This window comes from Arachis ipaensis, chromosome B03 (genome assembly GCF_000816755.2).
Source record: "Arachis ipaensis cultivar K30076 chromosome B03, Araip1.1, whole genome shotgun sequence".
NCBI classification, from domain to species: Eukaryota; Viridiplantae; Streptophyta; class Magnoliopsida; order Fabales; family Fabaceae; genus Arachis; species Arachis ipaensis.
The window spans coordinates 118,134,097-118,147,335 of NC_029787.2; the positions used below are offsets into that span (position 1 = coordinate 118,134,097).

At 33.0% G+C, this 13,239-nt stretch overlaps 1 protein-coding gene across 1 annotated transcript; it reads right to left on the reverse strand.

Annotated features, from left to right (window-relative positions):
* Positions 3,954–7,994, reverse strand: LOC107631092. Its single transcript, XM_021119403.1, has 2 exons — positions 7,412–7,994; positions 3,954–4,363 (listed from the first exon to the last, which is right to left on the reverse strand). The coding sequence occupies exon 1, from the start codon at positions 7,800–7,802 to the stop codon at positions 7,467–7,469; it is 336 nt and encodes a 111-aa protein (XP_020975062.1). The 5' UTR covers positions 7,803–7,994; the 3' UTR covers positions 3,954–4,363; positions 7,412–7,466.

The window sequence follows — 13,239 nt, forward strand, 5'->3', positions numbered from 1 at the left end:
TCTTAAAATGAATGCTTGTCTTAACCTTCTTACTATTCTTATGCTAAACTAACGAAAACACTTATTCATTCTAATGTAATTATTTTGAAACTAAAACACTATGTAATTTTTCTTTTTTTTAAAAAATAAAATAAAACACTTTTAGAATTATTTGTTATTTCTTGAGTTTTTTGTTATGTTATTATTTATTGGTATTTGTTATGGTATTAATATGTTACTAATATGTTCACTGTACATGCATGACGACAGGTAGTAGAGATAGGTCGAGTGGGTCATCACGTAGTCGTGGTAGAGGGCGGGCTTCTGCCGAATTTCCCAGGGCTGCCCAATCATCGCACTCTACCCCGGCTACCTTGTCGACCTCTTTGACGTCACAGGCAGCTCAATCGGACCAGCAATTCATCATGGTCCCAAACCAGAACTGTGTGCCTCTTACTGCTATGCCCCCTGCAGATGCAGCGACGATAGAGCCCGCGGGGGTGATTCCTCCAATTCCCCCGAGCAGGATGCCCCTCCACCACTGACCGTCATTCGGCTAAGGATTTGGTACGATAGCATGCAGTCGTGAATTTAATTTTTTAATATTAAGTTTGTTTAGCTTAAGTTTGTTTATGTTAAGTTTGTTTATCATAAATTTTTTTTATCTTATGTGTTTGTTATCATGAGGTTTTTGTCCTACAGGTTTGCATCAAACCCCAAGCATGCACACAGGAGATTATTGAGGTCATTAAGTCCATGTACAACCGTCCGTGGCAGACCTACATGCAGATCCCGACTGATGTGAGAGAGCGGTAGTTTCAGAAGTGGGCAGTAAGAACCCAATTTCGTTTGAATTACTTAATGTTATAGGAAATGTATTTCATTCCGACTAACTAACCTTGGTGAATCACTTTATACAGTTAAAATTCATATGGGATGCAGAACACAATGTCATGATCAGGAAGACCTATGACTACCATGTCGCAAGCAGTTTCAGCAGATGATGAGTGACGTTCGTCAGGGAAAGGACCAACTGACGAGGTGGATCCATCCAAACATCAAGCATGACTTGGAGGCTTATTTTAGAGATAACGAGGGGTTCAAGCGTCACCATCTGACGAACGTTCTAACAGGGCTTTGCCTAGGTCGTTCAGGTATATGGGTGGGTTGGCAACTTTCATGAAGAGGAAGACCAGAATGGTAAGAATTTTGGCATTATTTACTGTTTTAGTAGTTACTTGAATTAGTTTTTTACTTCCTTTTTTATTATCAATTTGACTAATTAGTTAGTGAGTAGATGTTAGTTTAATGTCATTGTTTTAGTGGATTTATGTGGTTAGAATATGTTAGAATAGGTTAGATTAAGCTCTGAGATTGCTGAAAAATGTTGGATGGAATCCTTTAAAGGTGGCTAAATCCAAATTTTAGAGGAGACTCTACCAAATTTTCATAACATTTTTAAGTGAAATCGAAAAAATTATAATTATGTTTCCAAAATTACAATTAAGATTTTGGTTCATGCTTATATTTGTCTAACATTCATTAATTTGTTCGTTTATTTTATTAGTTGGTTGATATATTAATTTGTCGTCTAAGTCGCTGGAGTTTGAGGCGACACTGGTGTAGACCTTCAAGTATACCCATACTTTAAAGGCAAACAAGGAGATAGTTGCCAACGAGTGGTCTGTAGCCGATATGTGAGTTTAAATTAATTCTAGCTTTCAACTTTATTTGGTTTAAAGTTAATTATTTAACTATTATCCTAATCACTACTAACGTGTGTGACCCAGGAGTACACGTAAAGGTTGGAGACTGCAACCCAACAATCTCAGCTACCTAGTAGGGCCGACAAAGCCGGCTTCGAGACCTCTGTGGTGGATTTCGGTAGGATTTGGTGCGAGACTGCCTCTGAACCCCACATGAATCGCCGCTTCGGGTTGTGGTCGTTCTTCGCCAGTGGCCTCCACTCCTAAGTGTTGGTGGCTTCCTCTGCGTCTGCCTCTACCACCAACCCTGTTGATCCCCAGGAAGTTGTCGACCTGAGGGAGGAGGTACAAAAGCTAATATAGAAGCTTCACCAATAGGCGGAGCAGTCTAAGCAGACGTATCAAGAGATTCTTGCACGCATTGCCGTCAACTCTAACCTGACGGAGAAGTTGGAGCAGCTCGATCGGTTGCGACAGCAGATGGAGGAGTACAACTAGCAGATGCGCGCTGGAGGTAGAGGTAGCGCTGCTGGTGGGGTACAGATGGCAGCACCTCCTCCGCTACCTTAGCAAGGGAATCACAACGGCGACGATGACAAAGACTACTCGGATATGTAGGATTTAGGGTTTTATGCATTTTTCTTTATCTTTACTTCATTGTATTTTACATTTGTGACATTTTATTTCTTTCAGACCATTTATTTTTTAATAAAATTATTTCTTGATTCCTGGTGACATTAAATTTTTGCTAACAATTGTGTTAACAAGAGTCTCCTAATTGTGGCTTAACTTTGCCAAAAAAAAAATGTAGGGTTTATAAATTGTGCATTACCATCGGATTTAACGTCAGCGATATCCGACGGTAACTTTGGCGCCTAAACACGTGAAATGGCGTCAACGTTACCGTCGGATGTCATCAACACAAATTCGACAAACCATTGAAAAAGACTGATGATAACTTCGCTGATAATTAGCGTCGGACAAGAAAAATTCGCCGGTAAGCTATTTCCGGCGATGTCTATACTGTCAACTCAAGGACGACAATAAATCTGACAGTAATCTTTTTACTGACAGATTTATTTGATGAATTCGACAATAATCAATATTTTTCTTGTGGTGAAAAAAAGAGTAAAATCCATCTAATAACTTTCATAATTGCACAAAATTATATATTAAAATATGGTCGAATATATATTGGCTTCTGGGAATATAAAATTTTAAAATATTTAATCCTATACTTCACATAATATGAATAATAAGATTAATTTATTTCATGGGATAATCTTTTAATACATTCCTTTGATGGAATACACAGATTTCTTTAGAAGATCAATTATGATTTTGAATTACAACGACACATTCACTTCATGAGATTATTTTTAACCATATCTGTCTTTATTATGTCAAACAATAACATCGTTATTCTCTTTGCTCAGTGAGCAGTAAAATTATTATTTTTAATAACTATTTTGGTAGATTAATGAACTCTCATAATTCATAATGATAAATCTTTGTGCAATTCCATTAGTATGCATTTTTTTTTTTCATTATTAGATAGTATCTTCAAGATCCATTAGTTCATAATAAATATGCGTAATCATGTAAAAATTGACGTTTTAGGCATTTGAAAGAATTATCCTTTTTAGGTAATAATAATAATGTATTTCTTTTAAAATCTTTTAAAGATCTGCAAGATCTTTTATAATAAGGTACTCAATTTTTATTGTACCATATTTTTTTTTCATTACCAAACAAGGTTCTTAATCATAGAACAATTCATTTTTGATGTGGAGAGTCAAATAATATTATAATCAGAGAGCATACTCAATTGAATATTTTATCCATTTAAATGGATTGTATATGATCTTTTGGGGATTAATATTATGATGATGTGTTCGGGACATACTCGTTTATATAATAATTAAGGCTCATAATCTTGTCTTAATAGTGTCTTTAGAACCCATTAATCAATATAGATTTTAATTTTCAATATCAACGATAAATAATTTTTTTTTTAAATGTTAGAGTTACAAATTCAAAATAAAATCACTTCGAGATAATCTCAAATTTGATTGGAGTTTCTGATAACGTATTATAAAATAACAAATAAAAAAGAGAAGTAGATGTAGAAATAAAATAAAAAAAAATACGATAATTTTATTAACTCTATTATTTCTTGATGTGGTTAAGGCCTTTTGTGGGCAACCATGTCTCTAATTGGTTGTCACTTTTGACCAAATAATGGTTAGGTATGCGAAANNAGCAACAAGATTTCGGAAATAATTAATCAAGGTTTGTACTATATACAAAATTCCAGTCCTGAATAGTGAATATAATAAACCTAACCTATATCATTGGTGCTCTCTTTGGATTGCAATTTTGCAACAATATTAACACCAATAATAATATCAATCTTTACAGGGATATATATAAAGATGTGAAGAGATTAATTAATCAGCTCAACAATCTAAGTGTAGGAGATGCTTTTATACAATAGAGCATGGAGGTAACTTAAAACACACTACTAAAGTGCCTAATTAATTATCTTATTCTGAAAAAGAAAGAAAAAGAAAAATAAAAAATCCTTGTCCATTAGCAACCAGTAAAAGTGACTGAATGAGAAATTTGAGATTGCAGTTGGTGACATCTCTTCATGAAGATGATTTGCAGGCAAGTTCCTAGCAAAAGGAATAAGTCAAGTCAGAAAAATACTATGGATCAAGATTTCCTCATTCTTCAAGAACTTCCATCAGTTGCATGAATACAACACCAGAGAAAGAAGAAGAATATTCCCTTAACTTCTTATCATCTAAATTACCAAAAACTAGGAGTTAATACGTGCTTAGCCTATAAATCAGCAGCTATGGTTAGCTGGAACTTGGAATTTTTTCATGGGAATGGGAGCAGAAAGGAAAATAATGGAAGTCATCAATATTCCCATAAGTGGCGAGGGTGGCAGCGGCGGTATGATGGCTGTGGTGGCGGGCGATAGTGTAGCGGCAGCGTCAAAACACTTTTTTTTTTTTCATGGCAATTGAACTTTAGACCCCTGTGATGGGAATGAAATATTCATCCCTAACAATTAGGAGAAAATACCAAAAAACTCTTAACATAAACATGAACAAAGATTAACTTTGTGAACTGCTAAATCAAGTTCGAGGTGATCCTGGTTAGAAATTAGATAAATCATATGCTGTCACGGGAGAATTGGTTTACTTAGACTCCTATGATGTTTAGAAGATCCAAATTAATTGACTAAACAAAAGCGCCTATAGGTTTGTTCTCTTAACTTCAAAGTATTATACGCTGCAAATCACCTTCATTTAGATGAAATTTAAGTTATGTTTGAAGGAAGATAAGAGAATGAATCGTAATAAAATTGCATGGCACTTTGTACTTTCATTGTCATTCCCTTCCATCATCTATAAAACTCCAAACATAGTCTTAAGCTAAACTATAGAATCTGTCCCTAGGACTAAATTCTCTCTTGTAGCATATTTGACACTAAAACAAAGAGGACTAAATTCCTCTAAAGTGAGAAAGCAAGAGGGTCATTCACCCTTGGATCAATATAGTGCAATGTCTGGGTTCTACCAAGTGATCAAATAGTGAATAAGCCCTCATTTTCTTACTTTACAAGGGATCTCAATTTAGATTATCCAAAAAAAATAAGACAATATTTTGAAGGGCCAATAAAGAACTTAGAATAGGACTTGAACTTCTTATGCTACAGAAAAGATGGGTGACAACCTTACATCCCAAATGACAGCAAATACTAAGAAATACATTGTAAACAACCAATGAATAGAAACAGTGATTTGAAGAAACACATTGTAAACAAAAATTAATCGAAGACAAAGATGGATGAAATTAGAAACAGTGATTCAAGAACAAGTTGATTGGAGTAGTGGGGAGTAAAGATCACGCTGACCTACATAGGCACAAGAAATACAATCCATTCCACGAAGCCAATATGTCAGTAACAACTAATGAATAGAAAGGGGAGGAGGAGGAGGAGGAGAAGGGTATCACGTGAAGGCTAATGGTTAGAATAGATGAGGGAGTTAGTTATTCAGTTGGTGCTGAGGTGGAAAGTTTGTTATGTGGTTGTTAGCGGCTAGAAATTAGTTAGAAGATATTTATGAATGGTAAACGTGTACCGAAAATTGAGTGGTAGTATATAAGCTAATGATGATGTAGTTAGTGAGTGAGGTTCACTCTTGTAAGGCTCATTTTTTCAGAATCAATGAGAAAGAAAAAACAGAAAGTTCGGACACTCTCTCTTCTCATTCTCTCCTTCTTCTTCATCACATCTAAGACTCAATCTGATTCCTCATTCTCTGAATTGGTTTTCACAAAGGGGGAAGGGGTGTCATTCTTGATAGGAGGATATTTCTAATGTCAGAATTGGGTTCATTTTCATCTTTTTGGCATTCTTTGTTTCATTACTAGCAAATTGCATGCTCAGAGGTATAAGCTAGCTACTTTTCTTGTAGATTTAGTGTTGAATAATAAAATAAGTCATTTTCTTCTGAGTTCTGAAAAAATAATGACAATCGTATCTCTTCTCAGACAATCACACAAGAATTCAGATAAACAAGGACATCTCACAATTCACATTGATAGTTCACAAGAAGTTTAAGACATGCATGTTTCTGTTAGCTTCAAATGTTAGACTGACCAAAACAAATGTAATATTATGTATATCGAATAAAACAGCCCATGTAGAGCAACCCTCAGATATGACATAAACTTCAGCAAAGGCTATGATAATTCAAATGACCTATCAATGAAGGACCACAAGCAGGTTTTATAAATATATCATAAGTCGTTACAAAAGATTGAACCGCACATAATTTAGTATGCTGTATGCTGAATTATGTACGGTTCTTTCGTTTTTAGCAGCTTATAAGATGTTGCTAACAGTTTATTTCAGTTAAAAAATAAAACGGAACATGGCAAGTAGGTACATCATTTGCTTTATTAACCAAAGATTAGCAAGCATGCAATGATTATGACAATGCCACAGATCTAATCACTAAATTTAGATTCCACAATCACCCTAAACCTTTTCTACAATTATTAAATGACTAAATGCTTCTGTAACAATCCACTTTTTAAACATTTCTAAAATTTTATTTCGAAGTTTGTAGAAAACATATTATCCCTATAAGCCTGATGATCATGGTGGATTGGTGTTGGTAGATTTTGATCTAAACTTTTCACATCACTCCGAAGCATTTTAGAGTCCAAGTGAACAACAAGAGTAACTACAATTCTTTCTTAATCACGTGTGACCTACTTTTGCTGCTTCAGGAATTGTTTTTATCTTAACAGTGGACACATCATCACATCCATGGAAATGCATATGTTACAGAATGCATCATGCAAAACAAGAATTGCCAACAAAAATCCAAAGTAACAGAGAACCCCGCAAAACATATCTAGGAATATGGAACGTGTTCAGTTCACAAACCAAGCAAGATAACAGCAGCCAAAAAATAACAGCATATAATCCCAAAATCAACACACAAAAAACAAAACAAAAAGAAAAAACCATTATATTTGAAGCCAAAAACATCCAGAATCTACAATCAAAACAGGAACTTTGGAAACCCCCAGATTTAAAAAACACAAACTTCATCAAGAACCCAGATTTAATAATAATAATAATGATAATAATTAAAAACAATAAACATGAATAGAGAGGAGGGAAAAGAACATACTTTACAACTGAAAAAGGGTGGGGGCATGAAGTTGCAAGAAAGCAGCATAAAACTATCAATCAGAATGGGAATGGTAGTAGAAGTCATCATCAAAGTCAATGGAGGTGGAAGAAGAATAATCATCATGATCTTCAGCAAGATCATCATCATCATCATCATCATCATCATCAGAAGGAAGGTAAGAAGAATAGTAGTAGTAGGAATCAGGGTTCGGGAGGCAGAAGAAAGAGCAGAGGCAGAGAGCAAGACGACCCAATTGGTGAAGAGGTAAGCAGCAGAGAAGATCCACCAACTGCTCCGTCGGGAGTGGCTCACCAATGCACGCCGCCCACTGCCACGCCTCACCGGAGACACGTGCCACTGACACCACCAGCATGCTGCTGAACACCATTCTTATTCCTTTGACTTTGTCTCTCTTGGAATTCAATCCATAAATTGAATAAATATCCAATGCCAGATTTTTTGCAAGATTGACTTCTCTTAATCTTGTTCTTGTTATTGGATTGGAGAATTTTTAGAACTTAGACTTTGGACCCTCACATTTTCGTTCTAATCTCTTTGTACTTTGTCCGCGTCATTACCATTATTTATTACGATCATTTATAATAACCCGTTCATATTTTATGACTAAATATTCTTTTTGTTTTTTTTTTTCATCTCTTCTGCTTAGTAATTAGTATTTAGTAGTATTCTAAGAAGTACAGACACTTTGTTGAGTTGTTGTGTTTGTGTACTAGTATTAAATTCGTGCAATGCACGAGTTTATATTTAAATTTGACATATTAAATTAAAAATAATATTTTATAATCATAAATTTTTTAAGTTTAGTATAACACGATTATCGTTATTATATAATAAATGTACTGAATATGTTGTTTTATCTTTATTCAAAGTAAAAAGTAAATAGAAGAGTATGATATTCTTGAACCATAAGGAGGAAGATATGAAAAAAATAAAAACATATATAATTGTAATAATAGCATGTCAATTTTACACTAAATTTTATATCAGAAGGCTAATAAAAATTTATCGACAACTTAGTATCTTACTAACTTCATTAGAAAAGCAATTGGCATATGATGTTGTGCTCCTTGTTACACATTTCATCTCAAATATGAAAACAGAGTTATAAATAAATTAGTTATATCCACAGTAAATATTTATACAAAAGTGTAAATCATAACATGCTATTAAAATGAAAATAATATTATTCTTACTTAAATATTATTAAAAACTTCTTTGAACACGACATTTGTTTTTTATAACTTTGGATTGTCGTCTTCGTCTAGAATTAAAATTCTGAGACCACTGCTACTCTTAACTCTTGACAAAGCAACATAAAGTTGTCCATAGGTGAACACTGATTTTGGCAAGTAAAGGCCTACATGTAATAATGATTGACCCTAACTCTTGTTAATGGTCATTGCAAAACATACTGTTAATGGAAATTGTCTCCGTTGGAACTTAAATGATAATCTTAAATCTAAAGGGATCAAGTTCATTCTTGGAATATACAGTTTATCTCCAATATTTCTACTAGTCACTACTGTCGCTCCAATTACGTTGCTGCCAAGTTTGTTAATTATTAATCTTGTCCTGTTGCATAAACCTGAAATCTGGTCTATGTTTCGCAGTAGCATTACAGCGACTCATGGCTTCAAAGTCAACTTGTGATTGGATAGTCCCAAACATTTAATGTCATTTAGGAACTCTGGTGTGTACCACTCTTATTGTATATCTTCATTCTCATCAGCTTGACATGTTGTGTCAGAACTCAAATACTCTTTTTCCATCCCTGGAAAAATTGTCAAGACAAAATCGTTTACCTTCTCGAGACTCTCAAGCATGGGTTCAAGAATTGCCCTACTCTAAAAATACCTGTAGTCTGACATATTTTGCAATAAATTTGGATATGCAAAGTCTACCAAATGGGAGAGAGGGTCATCAGTAGTTGTAATCAATAGATTATCTGGAATTTCAATTTTTGATTCATCACCAACAACAAAACCAATATTTCCATTTCCAACATCAAGTATCCAATTAGCAAATCTCTTCATTTCACCTTCATCTTGTGGATTCGTTTCTTAGGACTTCCTAACAGGGTAGCAGGGTTTATGGCGGATTCACTATTTTTGGGTCAATTGGGTGTAGGGTTTATGGGAGAACCTCTGCTGTCTAAACCATTATAGAAAAGAAGACACCAATAAATTTTATGTTACTAGTGTTAAACTCGTGCAAGTACGGGCTTACATTTAAATTTTACATTATAAAATTTAAATTTCAATTGGGTGTAGGGTTTATGGGAGATCCTGAGCTGTCTAGACCATTATAGAAAAGAAGACACCAATAAATTTTAAGTCACTAGTGTTAAACTCGTACAATACACGAGCTTACATTTAAATTTTACGTAGTAAATCAAAAATAATATTTTATAATCTTAAATTGTGATAGGTACTGAAAACTTAGAATGAGCCTTTTTGCCACCAGGTAAGAGTAATAACGCAATTCCACTGAATGCGATATCTAAAACAATCTTTCCTCTAGACCGAATAGCAGAAGAAAGTCCATTCCAAATAAATGTCTTACCACACCTACTATGCCCATAAACGAAGTAAAAACTATCTGAGTCTGTAATATAGAAATACTAATTAAACATTCGTTGTTCATTAGGAATATAAGAATTTGTTAAATTAGGAATAATTTTTTTTAGTTTTGTCATAAATAGTATCAATCCTATTATTTGTCGATAAAAATAAATAAAATTAAATACAATCTAAAAATTAATAACCTTATAAATTACGTAAATTTTGAAAAAATATTTAAAAAGAGAGAAAAAATGAAAGTACTTCTATTGTGGAGAAACAATCTAAAAGATCACATTCATATGAGAAATTTATAACTTTATGACATTAAATACTAAATTAGAAATTAACAGAATATCAACGGTGTAAATCGAATTAAAAATAAAACCACAAGTAATAACCAAATAACTTCAATTTATATTTAAAAAAATTCTAAATTCCAAACATAAAAATCGAAAAGAACCAAAAGAAAAATAACAACTCAAGAAACAACAATGTTTCCACCAAAACAAACATATGCTTAGCATTATTCTATTAGATAGACTCTAAAAGGAATTTCATAACATGTGCATCCAAATTCTCAAGTTTCATTTTCAATCTTGATCTTCTTGCAAGTTGAGGTATCTCCTTGCACCTTCAAATCTTCCGACTCTGAGGATAGTCGCTTGGTTGGTGTAATAGCATTTTTCAACACTTCGGATTTATCATTGTCCGCAACTTTATTAGAGAATTCAAGCAACAAATTTTGTACAAAATACTACATTAAATTAAAGACTTCCTTCTCACCTTTGATTTTATCTCAATAATATTTTTTGAACAAAATAAAGATCTAACTTTGAGAAAACAAACAAACAAAAAATTCATTTTTTGAACAAATACCTTAGCACCTTCTACTTTCTCCCCTTCAATGATTGAGGATGCCTTTGAAGTTGGAAGCAAACCACCGGTATAGTTAACATCCTAAAATTATAATTAGTTATTAATTATTATTTATAAATTAGATACTACTAATGACCAAGAAAGAGAAAAATAAACTGATTTTTAATAGAAAGTACACTTATAACTGTACTCACAATTTGAATAGGGTGAGCCTTTTTGGATTTATTTATGAGGTATACATTATCAATCATCTTCTTAACTTTATAAGAAGGTGAAAAATGTGGATTATCAGATATTTGAACTTCAACGATGAAGAGGAAGGTCTTATCAATTAGGTTGAGTAAAAGTGTAGGTGTATTCGATAGATCTCCTTTCTGCAGGGTATTACATAATATATTAATAATAAATAATATAAAAATTATCATAAAAATATCTTCACTAATGTTTTTAGAAATAAATATTGGTTAGAACTTACCAATAGAAGTGGATCAAGTATCTCTACACAACTCTTTTCCAAAATTTATTTTGCTTCCTTGTCAAAGACTACGAAACATGCACAGTCAGAATCATCAATGACACCAAGGTTTATTCGGTACTTGCTTAAAAAAAAAACAGTATAAAAAAGGTTAAACATAGACTTATTCAATATCTAATCCATTGTGATTAGACTTTAAATTAAAAATATAAATAAATAACCTTGTAGTTATGGATAAAAGAAAACGGCCACAACTTGAACATTTAAAAGTTTTTGTAAAAGTATATGTGGACCTGTTGCATTCACATTGGTCGTACCACCAGTCTGGAGTATCTATAATATGACTTATAGTAGCCAAGACAACACAAACAGCATTCTGAAAAAAAAAAACTTAATAATTTAAATTTCTTGAATTTGGTGAGTTTTTAAATCTAAAAGATATATCTAAATAAATAAGATGGATAAACAAAAATAATCAATGTACAACAGATTTAAATTAATTTTTTTCTCAACTTTTTTACAGAAAAGAAAATTACCGTATCTAATTCTTTTAACTGTTCAATGGTTTTGCCTTGATAAATTTTTAAGAATGAAGCTTCATTTGGAATTGCGCCGATATTACCCCTAGGTTCTTCAAATCTTACAAAATTAGATAAATAAAGCGAAAAAAACTACATTAGATAACACACATAATTAATATTAAACTAAAGAATTAAAAAATATATATACCCACCTATTTTTAAATTGGATGACATTTGCTTCTTCAAGATTGAAGAACATCTTTATGCCATACATGAAATTCTGTAAAACAATTTTTTCTAAATAATTTAATTTAATACAAAATGAGTAAAAACTCACCTAAAAAATGAGTAAAAGCTGACATATAAAAATTCACATAATTATGGATAAATATTACCATTATATAACTTCACTCTAACAAATTGTAAGAGGACAACAGCTCTATTTTTATTGTCGGATCCCAAAAAAAGCATTTAATTCATATGCATAGTTGCCAAAAAATACACACTATTATTTTTCTATGTCAAATAAAATATTTAATGTTAAATATATTTTTTATAATAAAATAAACAAAAAATAATTACAACTAAAAAAGTAAGTGAAATCTAAACAAACCTATCATACAATGCCAACTGGAGGATAAGGATAAGCCTTATCTTTTTTGGCGTTTTTTAAGCATGTGACTGAGGTCACTTTATTCTAGCACACTCATAATTATACATAGTGAGAACAACAGTGTTCTAATAAAGAGACGGTTTGAAATAGTCTTCTGGTAGGGTTCCATCACCGTCTGAGAAGGATGAGTCAGAAGCTAGATTGACAGCTCTGAAATCTGTATCCGGGTCTTGAAGGTAGAGAAACGGGTCTTCAGTGTTCTCTTCATTTGGATCTTGGGCATCTTGCAGATATGGGTCATATGGGTCTGAGTTTGGGCCTTCAGCATCATCGGGTATTCCTGCATTAATTCTAGTTGGGTTTGGTGGTAAAGCATACACTCTTCCACCTGGATCTTCAGAATTCAGATCTTCTTCAGAATTTCTACTTGGAACCTGTGTGGACGTACTGGGCTGGTCTCTTGGAGTATAAAAGGAGTATTGTCCAAATTGATTGATTATTCCTGAAGTTATAAATCTGGACTGAAACTCTTGGAGAGTTATTGGTGGAACATCTGATTGAAATGGGAGTCCTTCAACTACATCTTTTTCTCCATATAGTCCAGGCTACCAAAGTTGACAAAGGTACTTAGCCAAGGCATTGAGGACTGTCTTTTCATCTGTGGGCCATATGGTAGAATATCCAACAACATCAACCTTGTTCATGGTATGTGCATTTATGGTATGTGCTTTACATCCAGAAAAATAATCTCTCTGTAA

Coding starts and splice junctions, on each gene's coding strand:
- LOC107631092 (XM_021119403.1), bottom strand. CDS start 7,802: ATGGTGTTCAGCAGCATGCTGGTGGTGTCAGTGGCACGTGTCTCCGGT.